This window comes from Aplysia californica, unplaced genomic scaffold (genome assembly GCF_000002075.1).
Source record: "Aplysia californica isolate F4 #8 unplaced genomic scaffold, AplCal3.0 scaffold00511, whole genome shotgun sequence".
Lineage (NCBI taxonomy): Eukaryota > Metazoa > Mollusca > Gastropoda > Aplysiida > Aplysiidae > Aplysia > Aplysia californica.
This window is the reverse complement of record NW_004797781.1, coordinates 85,432-103,567: the sequence shown is the minus strand read 5'-3', so window position 1 is coordinate 103,567 and position 18,136 is coordinate 85,432. Positions and strand designations below refer to the sequence as shown.

At 41.5% G+C, this 18,136-nt stretch overlaps 2 protein-coding genes across 6 annotated transcripts in view; both read right to left on the bottom strand.

Annotated features, from left to right (window-relative positions):
• Window positions 1-7,139, bottom strand: part of LOC101863927 — a 20,806-nt gene extending 13,667 nt beyond the window's left edge. Inside the window, exons 1-2 of one of the 5 annotated variants that reach the window (XM_035971808.1) lie at window positions 6,824-7,106; window positions 2,179-3,374 (exon numbers count right to left, since the gene is read on the bottom strand). In XM_035971808.1, coding sequence (XP_035827701.1) covers window positions 2,729-3,289 — 561 coding nt within the window. In that variant the 5' untranslated portion in view covers window positions 3,290-3,374; window positions 6,824-7,106 and the 3' untranslated portion in view covers window positions 2,179-2,728. Of the gene's footprint in view, window positions 1-2,178; window positions 3,375-4,996; window positions 5,195-6,823 lie in introns of those variants that run through there. The other 4 variants (XM_005106075.3, XM_005106076.3, XM_005106077.3 and 1 more) reach the window with 4 other exon arrangements.
• LOC106012803 overlaps window positions 1-18,136 on the bottom strand; it is a gene marked incomplete in the record, with an annotated part of 71,376 nt that overhangs the window by 39,935 nt on the left and 13,305 nt on the right.

Below are 18,136 nucleotides of genomic sequence, written 5' to 3'. Positions count from 1 at the left end.
CCCCAAGCCCCCAATAAAAGAAATTATCGCCCTACAATCTCCCAATGATCCACATTAATTGAATAATGGTTTTTCCAAAACTCGGTAAGTCAATTTTGACAAGCACCTAGTTTCACCACGATGCCTCAAAAATACATAAATCATAATAATATTATGCTCATGTGCACATATAAAAATACATAAATTCGTCATGTTTATATTATAAACATGTGAGGAATCGTGGTAAAATCAGACGCTTGTCAAAAATGACTTACTGAGTTTTGGAAAACGACGCTTCAACTGTAGTCATGTATATCATATTATGAGAAGTTCACTCTCTAAAGAAAGGCTCCTCAGGAATCAACGAACAACTGTATAAACGTCCAAAATATGTACTCTCCCTCATTATCAATATTTCCATTATTTTTAGATTCTGTGATATAAGTGGTCTGTTTAAGCTTACAGGCTTTTGAAGTTCATTGCAGATATAATAAACTACTATTATTACAGCTATAAGGAAATTTAATAAATCACACCCGTCGCGTATTTTTTCATCGTCAAACGACGACAAAAACAGAAATAAAGGTTGTAAACAAACAAGTTTGTAGATTTCAAAGTACTGTGATTTCACTATAAATTATATTCTTTGTGTTTTGTAACCCCTTTACTGTTGACTTTGCCTTAACGGGTGCATTATTTTTTTTACCGTAACTTCACCTCCATGTGTGTTGTCTTTATTTTCTCTAAGAGACTATTATGGCAAAAAGGAACTGAATTTGTGTTGCTTTATTAGTGTTCAAATGGTCGCATTTAAACACAAGCGGGTTAACCTAGATTTCGGGGGTTTCCAGAAATCTTGACCTACACCAAAAGTGGGCATTGCCCTACCTATATGAGAAGTTTGGTATCATTGGTGTGTATATTTGTTCGGTTATAGAGAAACTCTCCTAGTCTTTCAAAGAAACTGAACAAGGGGCAAAAACTTTACCTTCGATTTTTTCATAACAGCATTGTTCGAGATACCCCCTTGTGCTTAAAAGCGACCAAGTGTAGGTGATTAAATGTGTGCCATCCGTCAACACAATATAGATCATTTAAGAGGGAGGCTTCGACCCTGCCAGTTGGAGCCTACCCGGGCTGAGAGGAATAGTGTTACAAAGTCCTTGCAGAAAGACGGGGAGAGGATATTTAAAGTTCTCCCCACACGGGAATCGAAGTTCTTGCCTTAACCCGAACATTTTTGTGACATAATGCCATAACATAATAGCCTCATGCACTTCCCATTGCCATATTGATTTTGTTTGTTTCAATAGAGGTTTTACGGCGCTCACAAAAGCATAAGGTCATATGAGCGCCAGAAGATTAGATGTGTTACAAGAGAGTAACAAACATAAAAAAGAAGGATGGGAGTTTGATAGGAAAGAAGAAGCAAACCACACCAGAGCACCTGCCAACCACTCACAATACTGATTTTAGATATAATTGTGCTGGCAATGTTCATTTGGTGCATGTTGTCTTTTTTGTGAGACACCATCAGGTCAAAAATGAAACTGAATCAGTAATAACTGGTAGAGTGGTAGGTTTACAATACAAGATATAGACACGTTACAGATCCTTTCAGATTCAGCTACTGCAACTTCATCAGTGAACGATAGGTTTAAAGTCAATGGTTTCTGGACAGAGCCAGAATCCCTTATCTAATGCGGATAGGCTTTGCTTTTGCACTCTTTGGCAGAATACGCAAACACGAACTCAAGTGCTTACACGCACGCATACGAACACACACACACACACACACACACACACACACATACACGCACACACGCGCACACACAAACGCACACAGAAAGAGAGAGAGACATACACACAATCATACACATACACACACATACACAGAGAGAGAGAGACACACACACACACACATTCACACGCACGCACACATACACACATACCACAAACACACAAACCAACAAACGTAAACCGAGAGAAAAGGAGAATTAGGACGAGAGAGAGAAGAAAGAGAAAGAGGGATGGAGAGAGAGGGGAAAAGCAGAAAACGAAAGGAAGGGAAAGAGAGATTCGCATACAAACACACACTCACACTGAAAACCTACTTTCAGCTAAAAATAGAAACAACCCACTTATTCATGTTGCAAAATACGTCTCTCACTCAAAACATAACAATTCAGGTCAGAGAGCTATTTTTTCACTTATTTTTATTATGTTGACTATAGATCTAGAGAGATACGACATCAAAGAATGATGCAAAGCCTTCTCTCCATTTAACAAAATAAATGGCGAAAGTAGATGAAATACTTTTGTTTCACTCGAAATAATGTCCTTAAATATTGTGAATTTCTGGACGCAGTAAATCTGCGTTATTATATATACAATACAATATTTTTAGACAGTTCTCAGATTAAACAAGTCCTATGAGACAGCGCCCAAAGGTGTATCTCGATATCGGGCCATTTGGGACGTATTGATTGAAGACTACCAACCGCACGCTCAAGAATGTGTAAACGGCTAGACTGATATGTCTTTTTCTTGTGTGAAAAGAAACACGATATCTTGATTGAAAGCAAAAGAAAACGTATTTGATGTGCTTTAAACTCATTGTTTTCTGTATACAGTGTTATGTACATGGCGCTCAAGCTCAGTCTTTCGTTGGCTGATGGATTATGGTAAGCACCACAACCTCTATCCGTACAGATCCCAACGACAGTGCTGCCAACGTAACAGTACGGGTCTAAAAGTCCGCCTGTTGTAGCACAGTGGACCAGGACGTGTATGTGAAGTCGCCTGCCTTGTTCCAGGGCGCGCGGGGGTCGCCGACCACATAGCGCCGGGAGTAGTTGGGCAAGAAGTGGTAGCCGCGATAGTTCTTCCTGTTCAAGTGACTTGGGTCGGCAAGGCCTCGCTCTGGGAAGCGGATTTCTTCCAGAGGCTCCTGCGGCCATCTCCGACGTACCATCTGTCCCGGAGGCATGAAGCGCTCGAAGTGCTTCCAGTCTCCCTCAGTCTGAGGGTCGAAATACAAGGTGTGGTAGGGGAGGGGCCAGGAACCTTCTGCCCAACGGGGATTTCCCACTCGCGCCTCTTTCCCGTACCGCTTGTCGCGAAGATCCAAAATGGCCGAGGGTTTTCTAGGAGGCAGCGAGTAGGGGCCGAAATAGCCAGGCATGTAGGGAGGCCAGCCTTTCTGTGTGGCCAGGAAAGAGCCCCCGCTCTGGGAAATAGGAGGGCGTTGCTCTAGCCGAGTGGGCGTATCTACTGCTGGTGGGTGGACCAGCGTGCGAAAATTAGACATGATGGCTGACAGAGGGGCGTGGTGCGTGCGTTCTGCCTTGGAGGGCTGATGATAAGGTCAATAGGGCTCTACCTCTCGTCCCAGCCTGGATAAGAATATACAATAGCGCTGTCAGTAAACATCATCAACTAGTCTTAGGCTTTTACCAACGTTTTGTACTAACTAGGTCCTAAATTGCTAAATGCAAAACAGTTTTGTAAATGCCAGTTCGACCGTAATTTTCAAGCCATTACTTTTAAAACTATAGTTTTATATGAATAGCTTCTCTGGCCACAGTCCTAACCAGAACAGACGAACCCTAACGATATTCCTTCTTAATAATAGACCACTAGATGGTACATTTGTTCAATATTTATTATTTATTATTATCATTATTATTATTAAGCAAGAATATTATGTGAACGCACATTGACTTCTTTATAAAGTGGGTATTTTGCACATCATGGCTTTTATTTGAAGATGATTTCAATGTGTTCATACAGCCCCGTCCAGTTCTATAAAGATATTCACCCTTCAGAGTTGTCTGTCAACTTCACACTGCAAAACAAAATCCATTCCTAGAACTGTCTTCCGAAATGAAAGAGGAATAAATAAAACTCTGCCAAGCTTGATAAATTTGGATTCCTTTATTAGTTACTTCCCTTTTCACAGGTAGGTTCATTATACCTTGTCTATAAACACTCAGGCAGTAACCGTTCTTTGGGACAAATAAAACTGATGCTAGAATGAATTATATTGTATCCTAGTCCTCAACAAGATACCTTTCGATACAAATATAAACTATTTCCCAGAACGGAGTACATTTTTCTTACACAGGACAGCCCGGTATACGTTGCTGTCTTTTAGAAAGTTGTCTTCAATGGGGGTCTATTAGAAGGTAATGGTTTAATTTTAATAATGCCCCTTGTTTAGCCTCTTTTTTTGTCCCTTTGAAATAAAAACGTCTTTTCCTGTGTGAAACCCAGTTCTAATAATTTGTCCTGAGTGATAAAGAGAGTTTAACTCAAGGGTGGAAAATAATGAGCTGAAATGCCCAGAAGCCTTGTGTTGGTACTAGTTGGTACCTTAGTTTACAAAGCTCTCGCCACTCTCTCTCTCTCTCTCTCTCTCTCTCTCTCTCTCTCTCTCTCTCTCTAGCATTTTTGACGGTTTTGAGCTACAAAGACCCTGAAGTCAGCAACTGCTCTATCAAAATCGTAAGATTATTCGGAGTCGTTACCAAAATAATTTAAAGAATTGCATTTTTTTAAAAGCTTGACATATGAAACTCAGCATTTTTTTTACGTCAAGTTTCTGCAGATAGAAGTTTGTAATTCTAAGGTAACGTAATATCTTTAACGTAAGGACCTGTTGAACCTGATCTAGTGTCTCCAAACCTTAGTGACAGCGCTATAGTATATTCTTTCCCTGGGCCTGCCCTTGATGCAATGCACCTGAGGCTGAGCATGTAGGGGGATGCTTTATCCCTATCCGTAAGCCTGGGGTCATTTTGTACCCCCGGGGTTGTATTCTTCACATTTTAGAATACTTCTAGCGCGAAGATGTCTTTGAAACTTTCAGTATTTCTTTTTAAAAAATCATTTTGACAGAGTGCTCTGCAAAGCGTACGGATCGAATTAACGAGTAAATATCCTCTTTTAGAAAGTGAGGACACAGAGTTCCCCACGTCGTATGAATACGATAGTAAAACACTAGATTTCTACGTACGGATAGGGTTAATACCACTCTGCATGCGATCGCCACTGTATGCGATCAATATCTAAAGAGGACAGTTCCCGTCTCGTTGTCCGATGATTCTCCTCCATATCCCAGAGACAGTACTCTATAACATATCGACAACAGTTCCCTTGTCCTATCTCTCTTCTTCCTAGGCCTAGATCTACTTATCAATTCACTTCTATCGAGAGCACATCCGTGGGGGAATGGCCAATAATTTTAGAACGCACAATTTGATTACGTAAAAACAACATTTGAGCATGTTTCGTAAAACCTTTGTTTGCAAAACTGAAACTTCAAGAGCAAACAAATTCTTATTTATGTTTAGCTTTGAACTACTGGTTGACGGGCTCAATATGTATTTTCTTCCTAATTATGGGTGTAGGTGTAGATCTCCTTGTGGAAAACGTTTTGCATTGGAATTACACAATATCAAACTGTTGCTTTGTAGAACAATATTCCAGGATCTTGTTCACAATCCATACAATAAAGTGAAACATATATTCTGTTTTAACATATTGTACCATTTTCATGGGCTTCTTTCCTCTCTCATTATGAATAAACTGGAAGTGAACAGTTGCGCAAATACTGTCGAAATATCTACGTCATACAGTTTACTCTTTTTTTTCTTATAGCGAAATATAGTTTGTGTTATATAATACTGTATTATTTTACTCTTTTTCTCTTTAGGAAATGCAGGTAGAGTCATATGTTTCACTCTTTTTCTCATAATGAAATATAGGTTGTGTCGTATATTTCACTCTATTTCAAATAGCTAAATAATATAGTCTGTGATGTGGTATAGTTGACTTTTTTTTTCAAAGCAAAGTTGAGCTTGAGATGTCTCCGGAGCCTATGTAGATTGCTTATTGACTAGGCCTAGTTGTCTTAGTTTGTCTGTGTGGTTGTTGTTGTTGTTGTTGTTGTTGTTGTTGTTGTTGTTGTTGTTTTTGTTCTTGTTGTTGTTATTGATTTAATCAAATTATGTTCCCCTCATATCGCTATTGGTATTATCATGATGTTCCTGGTCTTACCATTCCCATCTTTGAATAGCAAACGTTTAGTTAGGAGTCTTAGCTGCCATGTGACCTGAATCAAGCACTGTAGACTAACTAATAAACTTGATTACATTCATTGTTGGAAGTTACAGAAGCAAATAAACGAAAAGATAAATTGTATAATTACAAGAGATCAAACTTTGTAAAAGATTATCTAAATGAATGACTAAATTATAACCAAACGAGATGAAAAGAGAGGGAAGAGAGAGAAAGAGAGAGAGAGAGAGAGAGAGAGAGAGAGAGGGGGGGGGGAGAAAGAGAGAGAGAAGGGAGAGAGAGAGAGAAAGAGAGAGGGTAGAAGAGGCGAGGAATACGAAGGATGAAAAGGTAAAAAGAAAGGGACACAGGCATGGAACTTAAAGCAATAATGAATGGCATGGTAAATTACGTCTTATATTTCTTTCTTCATTGTGCAACATGAATTGTTTTGATACAGGTGAACTGTTCTTTAACTACTAAAGATAAGATTTCTTAAGTACCCCGCATCTTCATTCCCTTAAAATTGACACTTCATCCTACCAAAACAGTATGCTATTGTTGTTAAGGTTATAATGATTTCCAAATAGACGCTTAACGTCCTGACTTTTGATAACGCAAAACACACAATAAAAGATTAAGATTGCAAAACAAAATGAAATAAAATTGACAACTCATCAACACTAAATTTGAAAGAAACAGTTTTTTTTTTAAATATTTAAAAAATAAAAAAAAGAATCAAGAATTCAAAAATAAAATCAGTGTCAATTAATCCAGTACTTACTTCCGTCAGCACGAATCCTAAGTCGTCTCTCTGCCAGTGGCCAAAATGGATACCTCGGTCCCGAGCGATCTAGGCTGAGCCTGTGTTCCCTGAGCCTCGCATGACAACAGGCCAACACAGCGACAGTGAGCCAGCTACCCACTATTTGCCCAAGCAAGCCAATACAGTCCTCAGAGACCCAGCGAGCCACGAGAAAATATATCTAAGACCTAAACCGTGCCAGTTGAAGCGCATAGACTTTGCAGGCAGCCTTCTTCAATAAGCGGTTAATGCGCGCAGAGCTCGAGAGAAGCAGAAATCAATAAACTGTAATCGATTTTTTCTCGATCACTTGATTAACAGTCTGTTATGAAAGAGCTCTGTATATTCCTCAGAGTCTCAGATAGAGTGCATAATGCAGGCAACTGAGAAGTTCTGTTTGTCTGAGCGTAATATCTTCACAGTGGGTGTATGCGCGCGCGCGCGTGTGTGTGTGTGTGTGTGTGTGTGTGTGTGTGTGTGTGTGTGTGTGTGTGTGTTGTGTGTATGTGTTGAGAGAGAGAGAGAGAGGGTGTGAGTGTGTCTGTATGTATGGGGGGGTGCAAAATGGAGCCTGCCGACTTTCTGAACAAATGAAAAGCTGATAGCGAAAGTGTAGATTGCACACGAACCTGTACCTATATAACAGTACATACCACAATGGGCTCCGAGTATCATATTGATATTGGGTTGGACTATAGTGCAGCTGACCCTAATTCGAATCCCTAACAGGGCGTTCCAGAACTTGGATTGTTGGGGATGTTCTCCAGCTCTCTTCTAACATGCATTTAGCTACGTAGTGTCGGGAGCCGCACTCAGATACAAACTATCTTTTTATCTTAACCAGATTTGTTACATGAATTCAAAGCATTTTCATATTTCTAGGATTGATTTATCCGTTTCGCTTCTACGAAACGACAAGACTATTTCCCTGCCTGCGTAGGCTGTTAACATGAAATCTTCGGTAACAGTAAATTTCACCCCCAATCCCCCCCCCCCCCCCAAAAAAAACGACTTTTAAAAATAAATTAGAAGGATCTCTCTTGCATGACGTCACGGCGGCTCACCCCACACAGAGAGTGGAGACCCCGAAAGAACGAACTAGGACACATTATGTCTGAATAGAGGGCTAAAGTTAACTTTTACCAATTAATGTCCCACACGACAGGTGATATTCTACCAGTTCCTGACTAGATTACGCAGGTCACAAATTTTAAAGACCATAGACGTTAACACCAGTAATCATCATGGGCTCAAATGGGAAATATTTCAACGGTCTTGAAATCTGTGACTGATTCTGCCGTAAGTACAACATCGGAGTACAAGATAGCAGTTCATCGATCAGCTGTTAAAATAATATACTAAGACCAATATTTTGAGTCTTTATTTTTTTTTTTTAGCATTGCATTTTTTAAAATCTGGGGTGTCCGTTGCGTGTGCCCAAAAATATTTTGTCGAAATTTAGATTCGGAATTCTGAAAAAGCGAGAACAATAAATACATACTACTACAACTACTTAGGTACAAGTGTTAAACAACGATACAGTCTCTCTCTCTCTCTCTCTCTCTCTCTCTCTCTCTCTCTCTCTCTCTCTCTCTCTCGCCCTCTCTCTCTCTCTCTCTCTCTCTCTCTCGCCCTCTCTCTCTCTCTCTCTCTCTCTCTCTCTCTCTCTCTCTCTCTCTCTCTCTCTCTCTCTCTCTCTCTTTCTCTGCAGCAAAATTGTGCTTTCTGGGCTAAGTACACGTTAACAGCTTGCCAAAGATTTATTAGCTCGCGAACACGAGAGCTGAGTGTAGAGCGATACCGAACGTCAAAAGTACCTGGCTTGCTGCACACTGCTGCAACTAAACCCTTGAACACTTGACAGTCTGCCAGAACAACTATGAGAGGGGGGAAGGAAAACGGGGAGGGCTGGCATTGATTGTTCAAGTCAGTCAACTATTATTCTCGGCCTGGAAGCAATTCTCGTTTCCCAAGAGACAATATCAATTTGAATTTAGTTTTGATAAGAGTTTTACAGCACTTACAAAACCTGTAAATTCTTTGCCATACCGACAGACCGAAGGGCTAGAGCCCAAATGGCCGCTGGATCGGAAAAGTAAAGTAAAGTAAAGTAAAATACAGCACTTACAACACAGTTAGATCACTTTAAGTGCCAAAGATTAGAAGTGCTACTTAACAGAGTAAAAAATGAAGAGATATAATGACGATAGATATTTGATAGCAGTGAAGAAGCTTACCACACAAGAGCACTTGCCAATCACCATATGTTCATAGAACGAAAGGAGTGCGATGGTAGTGGTATAAATAAACTTAGATTCTCTACTCTTAAGGTAAGTTCAAAGCATTTTTTAGGCATGATGTCAAGACGAATCAAATATTAAAAATAGTATCAATCAGTGTGGAAGGAAACCCTGGACTTACGTACTACGTTGAGTAAGTTCTGAAAGGAGGGATAAACTCTTTTTTTAAAGTTTTAGTAGATCTAAGTGTGTATTACGGAACTTGCAACACAATAGGGTCATATAAGTGCCGAAGATTAGAGGCGTTACGAGAGAGTAACAAACACAAAAAAGTAGAGGAGATAAGAATGATAGATGTTTGATAGGAAAGAAGGAGCAAACCACACAAGAGCACCCGCTAACGACCCGCAGATAAAGTTTATTTTTACCAAATCATTAAGAAACTGTATCACTGTTGCATCAAACACAATACCACACCAATGTCAATACAGACAGTCTTTCAAAGATAACAATGCTAGTTGCCAATGTGCAATGAGCAGTTATTGTTTTTGTTTTGTTGTTTAAAATTAAGGACATCGTGTCTAACTTAATAACAAACCCAAGTGAGCATCCTTCGAAACGCCGCTTCAACAATATTGCTTGTCGTTTTGAAGATCCCAAGACCTCAATTCTACAACGCAACCCCTTATTATACCATGCGTCCTTTAAGGTTAGCTGGAGAATAGTGTATTTCTTTTTTATGTACCCGTTGTGGGGAGGGGGGCTGCTTTTGTTTTGGTTTTTGGGGTTATACTTTTATTTAAAATTACTTTTTTTTTAAGTTGAAGGGGGTTCGAGTACAAAAAGCGACGGCTGTTGTAGGCATATCGGCCAGAACATGATATTATTTTAACACACACACACACACACCCTCACACACACACACACACACACACACACACACACACACAGAGAGAGAGATAGACAGACTGAAAAAGGGGGAGATAGAGACTCTGAGAGACTGAAAGACGGAGAGAGAGGGAGAGAGAGAGAGAGAGAGAGAGAGAGAGAGAGAGAGAGAGAGAGAGAGAGAGAAACACACATACACAGAGAGAGAGAGAGAGAGAGGGGGGGGGAGAGAGAGAGACAGTGAGATATAGAGAGAGAGACAGAGAATAAGAGAAAGTTTTATCGATTGCCTCAACCAACACAATGCTTTATTTATAGTGAGCCTACACGACCTGTCAGCCTTACACACTACAGAACTACATTGTATTCACAGAGTAAACTGACACTGCGGCCTGAGCCTATTCTGACGCCCTATTAAGGAAAGACCAAGCACAGTTGACTCATTGTCGAAGAAAAAAGGGGTTGTCGCCTACAGGTGATCTTCTTACACAGTGTCATTTAAAGGTTTAAAAAATGATTTAAATTGTATAGATGGGGAAACTTCAAACACCTAAAATCTATATCAATATTACGCAAGAAAATATTTTAAAATGCTATTGGGGAATTGGGAAGTGGTCGTATGTACAGATGGTTATCTTTAATAAAGTAACCGCCAGAGCAGTTTCGACTGTATTTTCCAATCTAGATTAGTCTGTTTAGTATGGAGCTAATATTGATGATTATGATACCCCACTCCTTCCTGGTGTCTGTCTTCTTGATCAGCTCGGTGTTTCTCATTGTCACTTGTGTTGTTTGTTTAACTGTTCTGGCCATCTGTGTATGTTGTACTCTTGTCTTCCTCTTCTATTCTTTCCCCCTAACTTTCCGAACAGCGGCAGTTTCTCTCTTTCATTTGAGTTACTTAAATGGCCAATGAATCTCAATTACGTTTCTGATCAAGCTGATTATAATGAAATTACAGATCCTTCGCAACCTGCCATTTGGTGACCTATCTTTGTTTTTATTCTCGATCCATGAGATGCTGAGTAGTTTCCTGCAAGTACCAGATTTTGGCGGCTTCCGATCTTCTCTTCGTGTCCTCGTTTAGAGTCCAGTTCGCGTATCCACACAGAAGGCTTGACAATCGTGCGCTTTCAATTGGTTTATCTTTGTGTTCACTGTCATATTTCTTTTTGAGTTTGAGAGGATAGGTTTCATCTTGTTGAAAGTTTCTTTAGCTATTGCAATCTGCTCTTTTGTTTAATCTCTAGGTCACTTTTTGCATCTGATGTTATTGAGCTGTTGGCGTATTTTGCTCTTTGGATACTGGGTAACAAATTCAAACAGTAGAGCTGGACTCGGCGGGCCCACCCGTCATCTCTCCCTCTCTCTCTCTCTACCCCCCCCCCCTCTCTCTCTCTCTCTCTCTCTCTCTCTCTCTCTCTCTCTGTATCTGTCTATCTGTCTCTCTCTGTATCTGTCTATCTGTCTATCTATCTATCTATCTATCTATCTATCTATCTATCTATCTATCTATCTATCTATCTATCTATCTTCCTCTTTCTCTATCTTTCTCTCTGTCTCTGTCTCAGTCCCTGTCTGTCTTGTCTGTCTGTCTGTCTGTCTGTCTGTCTGTCTGTCTGTCTGTCTGTCTGTCTGTCTGTCTGTCTGTCTCTCTGTCTCTCTCTTTGTCTCTCTCTCTCCGTCTCTCTCTGTCTCTCTCTCTTTCTCTCTCTTTCTCCCCCTCTCTCTCTCCCCTTCTCTCTCCTTCTCTCTCTGTCTCTGTTTCTGTCGCTGTCTCTGTCTCTCCATCTCTATCTCTCTCTCTCTCTCTCTCTCTCTCTCTCTCTCACACACACACACACACACACACACACACACACACACACACACATACACACACACACACACACACACACACACACACACACACACACACACACACACACACACACACACACACACTCACACACACAACTTCCGTCGGCAACTCGCCAAAATCTGGGCCTGTTTCTAAGACGCAATGTTAGGTATGGGTTGCGTCGGCAAGGACGCGCCTTCGACCAAGGGGCATAACCTCTCATGTATTATGCATGTATTGATTGTCTCCCTGTTATTTGGCCGCTTGTCAAGTCAAAAGACACGCACTTCCAAATCAGCTTGAGATAAAAACTGATAAAGCGGCCACGGGTTATTAAAGGCATTGTTAGAAACTTTGTTTGTTTGTTTGTTTGATTAAAAAGAAGCACATTGACACTTTAAATGTCATTTCGTGCTGAAAAAGAAGTAGAACCGACGGACAAAAACAAAAGAGGGAAAGAACAGAAGCAGGATTTTTCAGTGCTGCCCTCCAATCACCCGCTTGTTTGGAACAAAAAGATGTCAAGTTACTCAACGCACAATGACGCAAAGACTCAAGGGTGTTTGTTTGTTTAAAGAGAAGCACATCGACACAATAATGGTCATTTAGTGCAGGGGAAAATTAAGACTGGCTGAAACAACAGAGGGAAAGGGAAGAAGTAGGATCTACCAGTGGTGCCCTCCAACAACTTAGAGAGTCGGCTGAGTTTGTCTTTGAGTTCTTTTGAGCTGCTTAGTCTAAAACTCCGCTCTACACCATTTTGAAAAGTGATGCGTGACGCAGTCTTATACTGGGCATTCGATTTGCGCTCGTGTGTGTGTGTGTGTGTGTGTGTGTGTGTGTCTGTGTGTGTCTGTGTGTGTGGTGTGTGTGTGTGTCTGTGTGTTTGTTGTGTGTGTATGTCTGTGTGTTTGTGTGTGTGTGTGTCTGTGTACCTCTTTGTGTGTGTTTGTGTGTGTGTGTGTGTGTGTTTGCGTCTGTGTCTGTCTGTCTGTCTGTCTGTCTGTCTGAGTGCGTATGTGTTGGTGTGTGAATTTGTGCTTGTGGGTGTCTGTACGACTGTTTCCAGGTACAAAACTTTCATATGTCTGTTCGTGAATATGTGTGAAACATAAATTATTGTGTAATATGAATCTGATATAATGTGTGTTTATGTAATGAGTATATTGCGTTTGTTGTACCAGGTCAGACAATACCAAACGAGTAAAACGAGTTTTGTCGAGACTGATCCTGTAATATATTCTTAATTGTAAGGAAGATTCTTTACGTCAACATCGACAAGATTTATATAATTTAGGAGGTGGGCGGCTTCGAACCAGCGTTTCAGAACCAACCAAGGCTGAGAGGGGTACAGTGTCCCAATAGACAGACGGATCAGAGATGCTTTTTTGAAAAAAAAATCTCTCCACAAGGAATTCGAGCTCAAGTTTTCTGCGTTCGACAAAAGTCGGACATACCAGAGGCGCCCTTTCACCCTCTATAACAATTGCTAAATGGGGTGTGTGGTGGGGTGAGTACAAGGTATGTCGATAGACGCTAGAAAAATTGTTTCTGCTTAGTAGTAGGCATTTCGCTACCTCAGAATTACAACGTTCTATCTGACATTTATCCCCGTTTTGAGTCGCTAAGATAAGACCTTGAGGTCAGGTAAATCAAATATTCTATCTCCTCTATTGAAATGGTACGATTATTCGGAGTTATAGTTATTGTCTAGACATTCAAAGATTTGCATTAAAATTTTAAAAATCTTGACATGTTGCGGTACTCAACATTTTTAAAGTCAAATTTCTCAAAACTAGGTACTGAGCAGACAGAACTTAGTAATTCTGAGGTAACGATTTGCCCACTGTGCTGGGAGATCTTCCAGTGTCCGTGGCGTAGCGGTCAGGCGTCTCACTGTCGGACGCAGGAGACGCAGCTTCGATTCGTGTATGGGGAGAACTTTTGAGGAGTATCGTTGTCTTTCTGTTGGTGTTTTGCAGATCAATCTGTTTCTGCCCGGGTTAGCCCTGACAGGCCAGGAAGGGTCGAAACAACCCGCCTTCTGATTGATCTAAATGGTATGGATGGGGGCGTCAAACTTCTACAATTACAACTGGAAAGTCTTCCCCTGCTAATCTAGTATTTGTGGGTCGGCTGGGGCGGAAGGGGGGGGGGGGGTCGCCACCGGTCAGTTGGTCCTGTTTGTATCTTCCTGTGCCTGATTTTTGTCAATTAATTTTGAAAGGCTTTTGTTGTGTCTATGTTTCTCTCTTTAAAATCAAAGCAACAAACTTTTAGGCTTTGCTTTCCAACTGTCTACACAATCTAGAATCTCAGAGTCCTTGCAGTTAAAAATGCAGAGCTACAAGGAAGAACATTGTCATTTTCTTAAAGTAGGCAATAAAACAAATTTGGAAAGCGTAGCTGTATCGCTCCCCTATCAAGACTTGTTGTTATTTAAAGGCGGGACCTCCAAATTTTATGTCCATCTTCGACAGCACCACACAAAATAATTACATGAACAATCAATTTCGGAACATTTAACAGGAGTTTGTTTAAACTCAGCACGACAACAGCTCTTTTATAACATTTTAATACCATAGTTGTTATGTTACAGATTCTTCGTTATGAAGACAGTACATACACTTCCGCATCACGTTTCATAAATAATATGCTCAAAATCGAACAGACAAAAGAAATATTTATTGAAAGCGACCCGATGTAGCGGAGAAAGTCTCAAGCACTGAATTTGCAGTGAAAGAGATATCAACACCAGAAAGTGAAAGAAAGAAAGAGTGCGAGGTATATATAATATAAAGTGAGGGTGACAAAAAGATAGAGAAATATCGACAGAAAGGCAGGGAGAAGAAGAGATTGAAATTATCAAAAACTAAATATTGTTTCTTCTAATCTAAACTTTTTAAATCATAGGCGTTAGATTTTCGCTTGGTGTTTATGATTCACAAAAGTTTCGCAATGTTTGTTTTCCCGAAGTCGATCACCTGTTTGTTTCAAATAACCAATACACTCATAGCATAAGCAAAACCTGGTGGTCTTTGTTTTGTTGTACTCAGCAGTTGAGACGGGAGTAGTTGCATATAAAAATGTCCATGACATGACGCGACTCGCCGTTGTTTAGATCCGCAGTTTACATCACCACACGCACTGATTGACTTGATGCTCATTTCTCTGAATCTGCTGTTGAGACAGGCAAGGTGGAAGACTCGATGATCCTAAACTGTTACTTCGCTTTACGAGTCTGTAGTTTTGTTTGTTTTAGTATAGGTTTTACGGCGCTCACAACCGCATAAGGTCTGTAGTTTATATCACTCTTGCAACGAATGCAATGTGAATACTTTGATTCTCCGCCGTGTTTACAATTTAGACAGGAATGGTAAAGTGTATCTTCATTATTTGACGATTCGCTATATTCTATGTCTGTAGTTTAGATCAGCATGGCCACGAACGCAATGTTGCTAAGATTGACTTTTCGCCGTTTTTGGTCTTCTGTCTGGGCAGGAATGGTGAAAGTCTATGCTCATCACATCCTGATGATTTCTGGTTTTTCGTTGTACGACAAGTCTGTCGCTGGTTAGATGGGCATGGTGGCCGACTCAATGTTGAGGGAGACCCACTGAGTGGTGGAGTCACAGAACGACCTCGGGGGAGCCACACCTCTCTTCCACTGGAACCCGCTGTTCCGGAACTTGCTCTTCATCCCTGTACCCGGAACCGCCATTTCCGGAAACACCACAGCTTCCGGTCTGTCGTCTGGGACGCGGGTGTAGTGCATCTTGTTATGCGTCGTCTGCATACAGTAGAGGTCACAGGAGGACGCCTTGTCGTCCCAGTAGGTGGTCGTGAAGGGGAGCGGTTGGGACGGAAGCCCGAACCGTCCAGGTCCGAAGTGGACCTGCTGGTTGGGACGAATCCGTGGCAGGGTGAAGGGTCCGTGGTACCCTGGAGGCGGGGGGTCACAGAGGTCAGAGTGCTGGTTGTTTTTGTCAGCGTACCCGAGCTGGCGATACATGGGCGGGCCTTCCTCCAGCCGTACCAGACGGCCGTGGATGGGAGGGTAGCGGGGGACTCGTTGCATCATGGTGACGGATTACTAGATATTATGACAGTTGGCCCGATAGCTATCTGCTTTGAGTCTTTCAGCGCAGTGGGATAACTAGATGAAATCACAAGAACAAGACTTTGGAGGAAGGGGTGGGGGCACGACTAAGATGGCACAAAAGACGGACACGGTAAAACTTGGATCACAAAAGAAATAAATTGAAGTGCTGCTGAGCTGGCTGTTCCAGATCCCCAATCGATCAAAACAGTTTCAATTCACTTTGAATGAAACGTTAGCCGGTTGTTTGTTCGTTGTTTTTTTTAAAGTTTTGTGACACAGGCGAATAGTATCACAGAACGGCACAATCTGTTTACTTTAAAGGTTACAGAGAACACACTGACATCCGCTTCGGTGATAGTTTTTGGTGTATCCCTGTCGAAGACGATGTTGGCTTGGAACTCGAAGTTGCAGTCTAGGAAAAGGAAATGGCCTCAGCGTCAAAGAACAAAGTGACAATTTTGCACAGTGACCCGGGGAAACTTGAAGCTCCACTTCCTTGAATAATAACTGACTTTGAAAGTCAAAGATCTGTACTCACAAGCGCCAGTTCTTGAATGGGGCAATAAAAAGCGGAACTAAATTAAATAATGATTGCGTGTCCTCGCCTCAGGAATAGCCGCATGTGAACCCTGCAAGGGTTTGTGTCCAACAAATTTGCCGTGTGGTGTATATAGAAACTCGTGAGAGACTCAAATGTACACAGTACAACTACAAGCAACTTGTTGAGGGTCTTGCAATGTGTAGACACACGCACAGACACAGACAGAAAGAGAGAGAGAGGGGGGGAGGGAGAAGAAGTGCCCCCTCTATTCTTTGAAAAATTGCCAGCTGCACTTAAACAGGGCGGGAAAAAACGTTTGGCTGATCAGCAAATCCTTACGTGTTCAAGGGAACAGAGAGCCAGCCACAGACAGGATTAACCCACGGCACAATAAACGATCTGTGATCTATGCGTCAGCTCTTGGACCGCAGGGCTTAATCACTGAAAGTGTTTAGCCCCCTCAAGTGGCAGAACATGTAATGTGATTACAGATTACGTGTTGTTGCTAAGCCTTGTCCTGCTCATGTGTGAGCGAAAGGTGCGTGTGTGTGGAAGGGGAGGTGCCCTGATGAAGAGTGTGGGCCAAAGGTGGGTGTTACCCTGATGAATAGTGTGGGCTAAAGGTGGGTGTTACCCTGATGAGCAATGTGGGCCAAAGGTAGGGGTTGCCCTGAAGTGTGGGCTGTGGGGGTTGCCCTGCTGAACAGTGTGGGTCAAAGGTGGGGGTTGCAACGATGTGGACTAAAGGTGGGGGTTGCCCTGATGAACAATGTGGGCCAAAGGTGGGAGTTGCTACGATGTGGGGGCCACAGGTGGGGATTGCAACAATGTTTGGGTCGGGAGTCCGTTTGGGTCACACAGGTGGGTTGCACTCACACGGCAGGTAGCCACGGGCCTTCTTTTTCTAGAATAGCCAGAGGTGCTGGGCCACTGTCTCAGACACAGAACTGGGACAGGCTTATACTTTACTTATAGATCTAGCATCTTAATGTTTTTACAGGGCTGTGTTTTGACGAGAAGGTGCATACCCTTTCCGGAAGATGACATAGTGTATTGGGGGTGTGAAACGGTGCATAGTTGAACTGTCCGGGTATTCCAAGAAATTCCAGTAAATGAGCTATTTGATCAGATTTGCTTTTCTTTTGCTTGTATGTTTGTTGTTGTTTTGTTTTGTTGTTGTTGTTGTTGTTGTTGTTTTTTGGGGGGGGTAAAGGAAGAGTTTTACGGCACTTGCAACGCAACAAGGTCATATAAGTGCCAAAGCTTAAAGGTATAACGACACTCATGCAGCAAACCAATAAACAAATACAATAGAGAACAGGGGAAATAAATAAGACTTTCCAATTTGTAAGTTTGTTGTTTAGTTGTTGTTTTTTAAGTTGAGTAAAGAGAAGAAGAACAGGGGTAAAACAATGGTCATTTTGTCCAAGAGAAAGCAACGCTGATAATTAATCCGACACAATTGATGGAGATAATAAAAAACAAAAAAAACAAAGCAAGATCTACCCATGACGTCCCCCAGCCACCCGCGGACGTACTTGTCAAAATCAATAAATGTTTACAAAGGGAATAAAAGATTCCAATCGAAAGATTTTCCTGTTCTGTAAAAACTGCCCATAATATAGATAACCTCTGCAAGTATAAGACATGAATACACGGAATTACAACAAGTCAGGAGAGA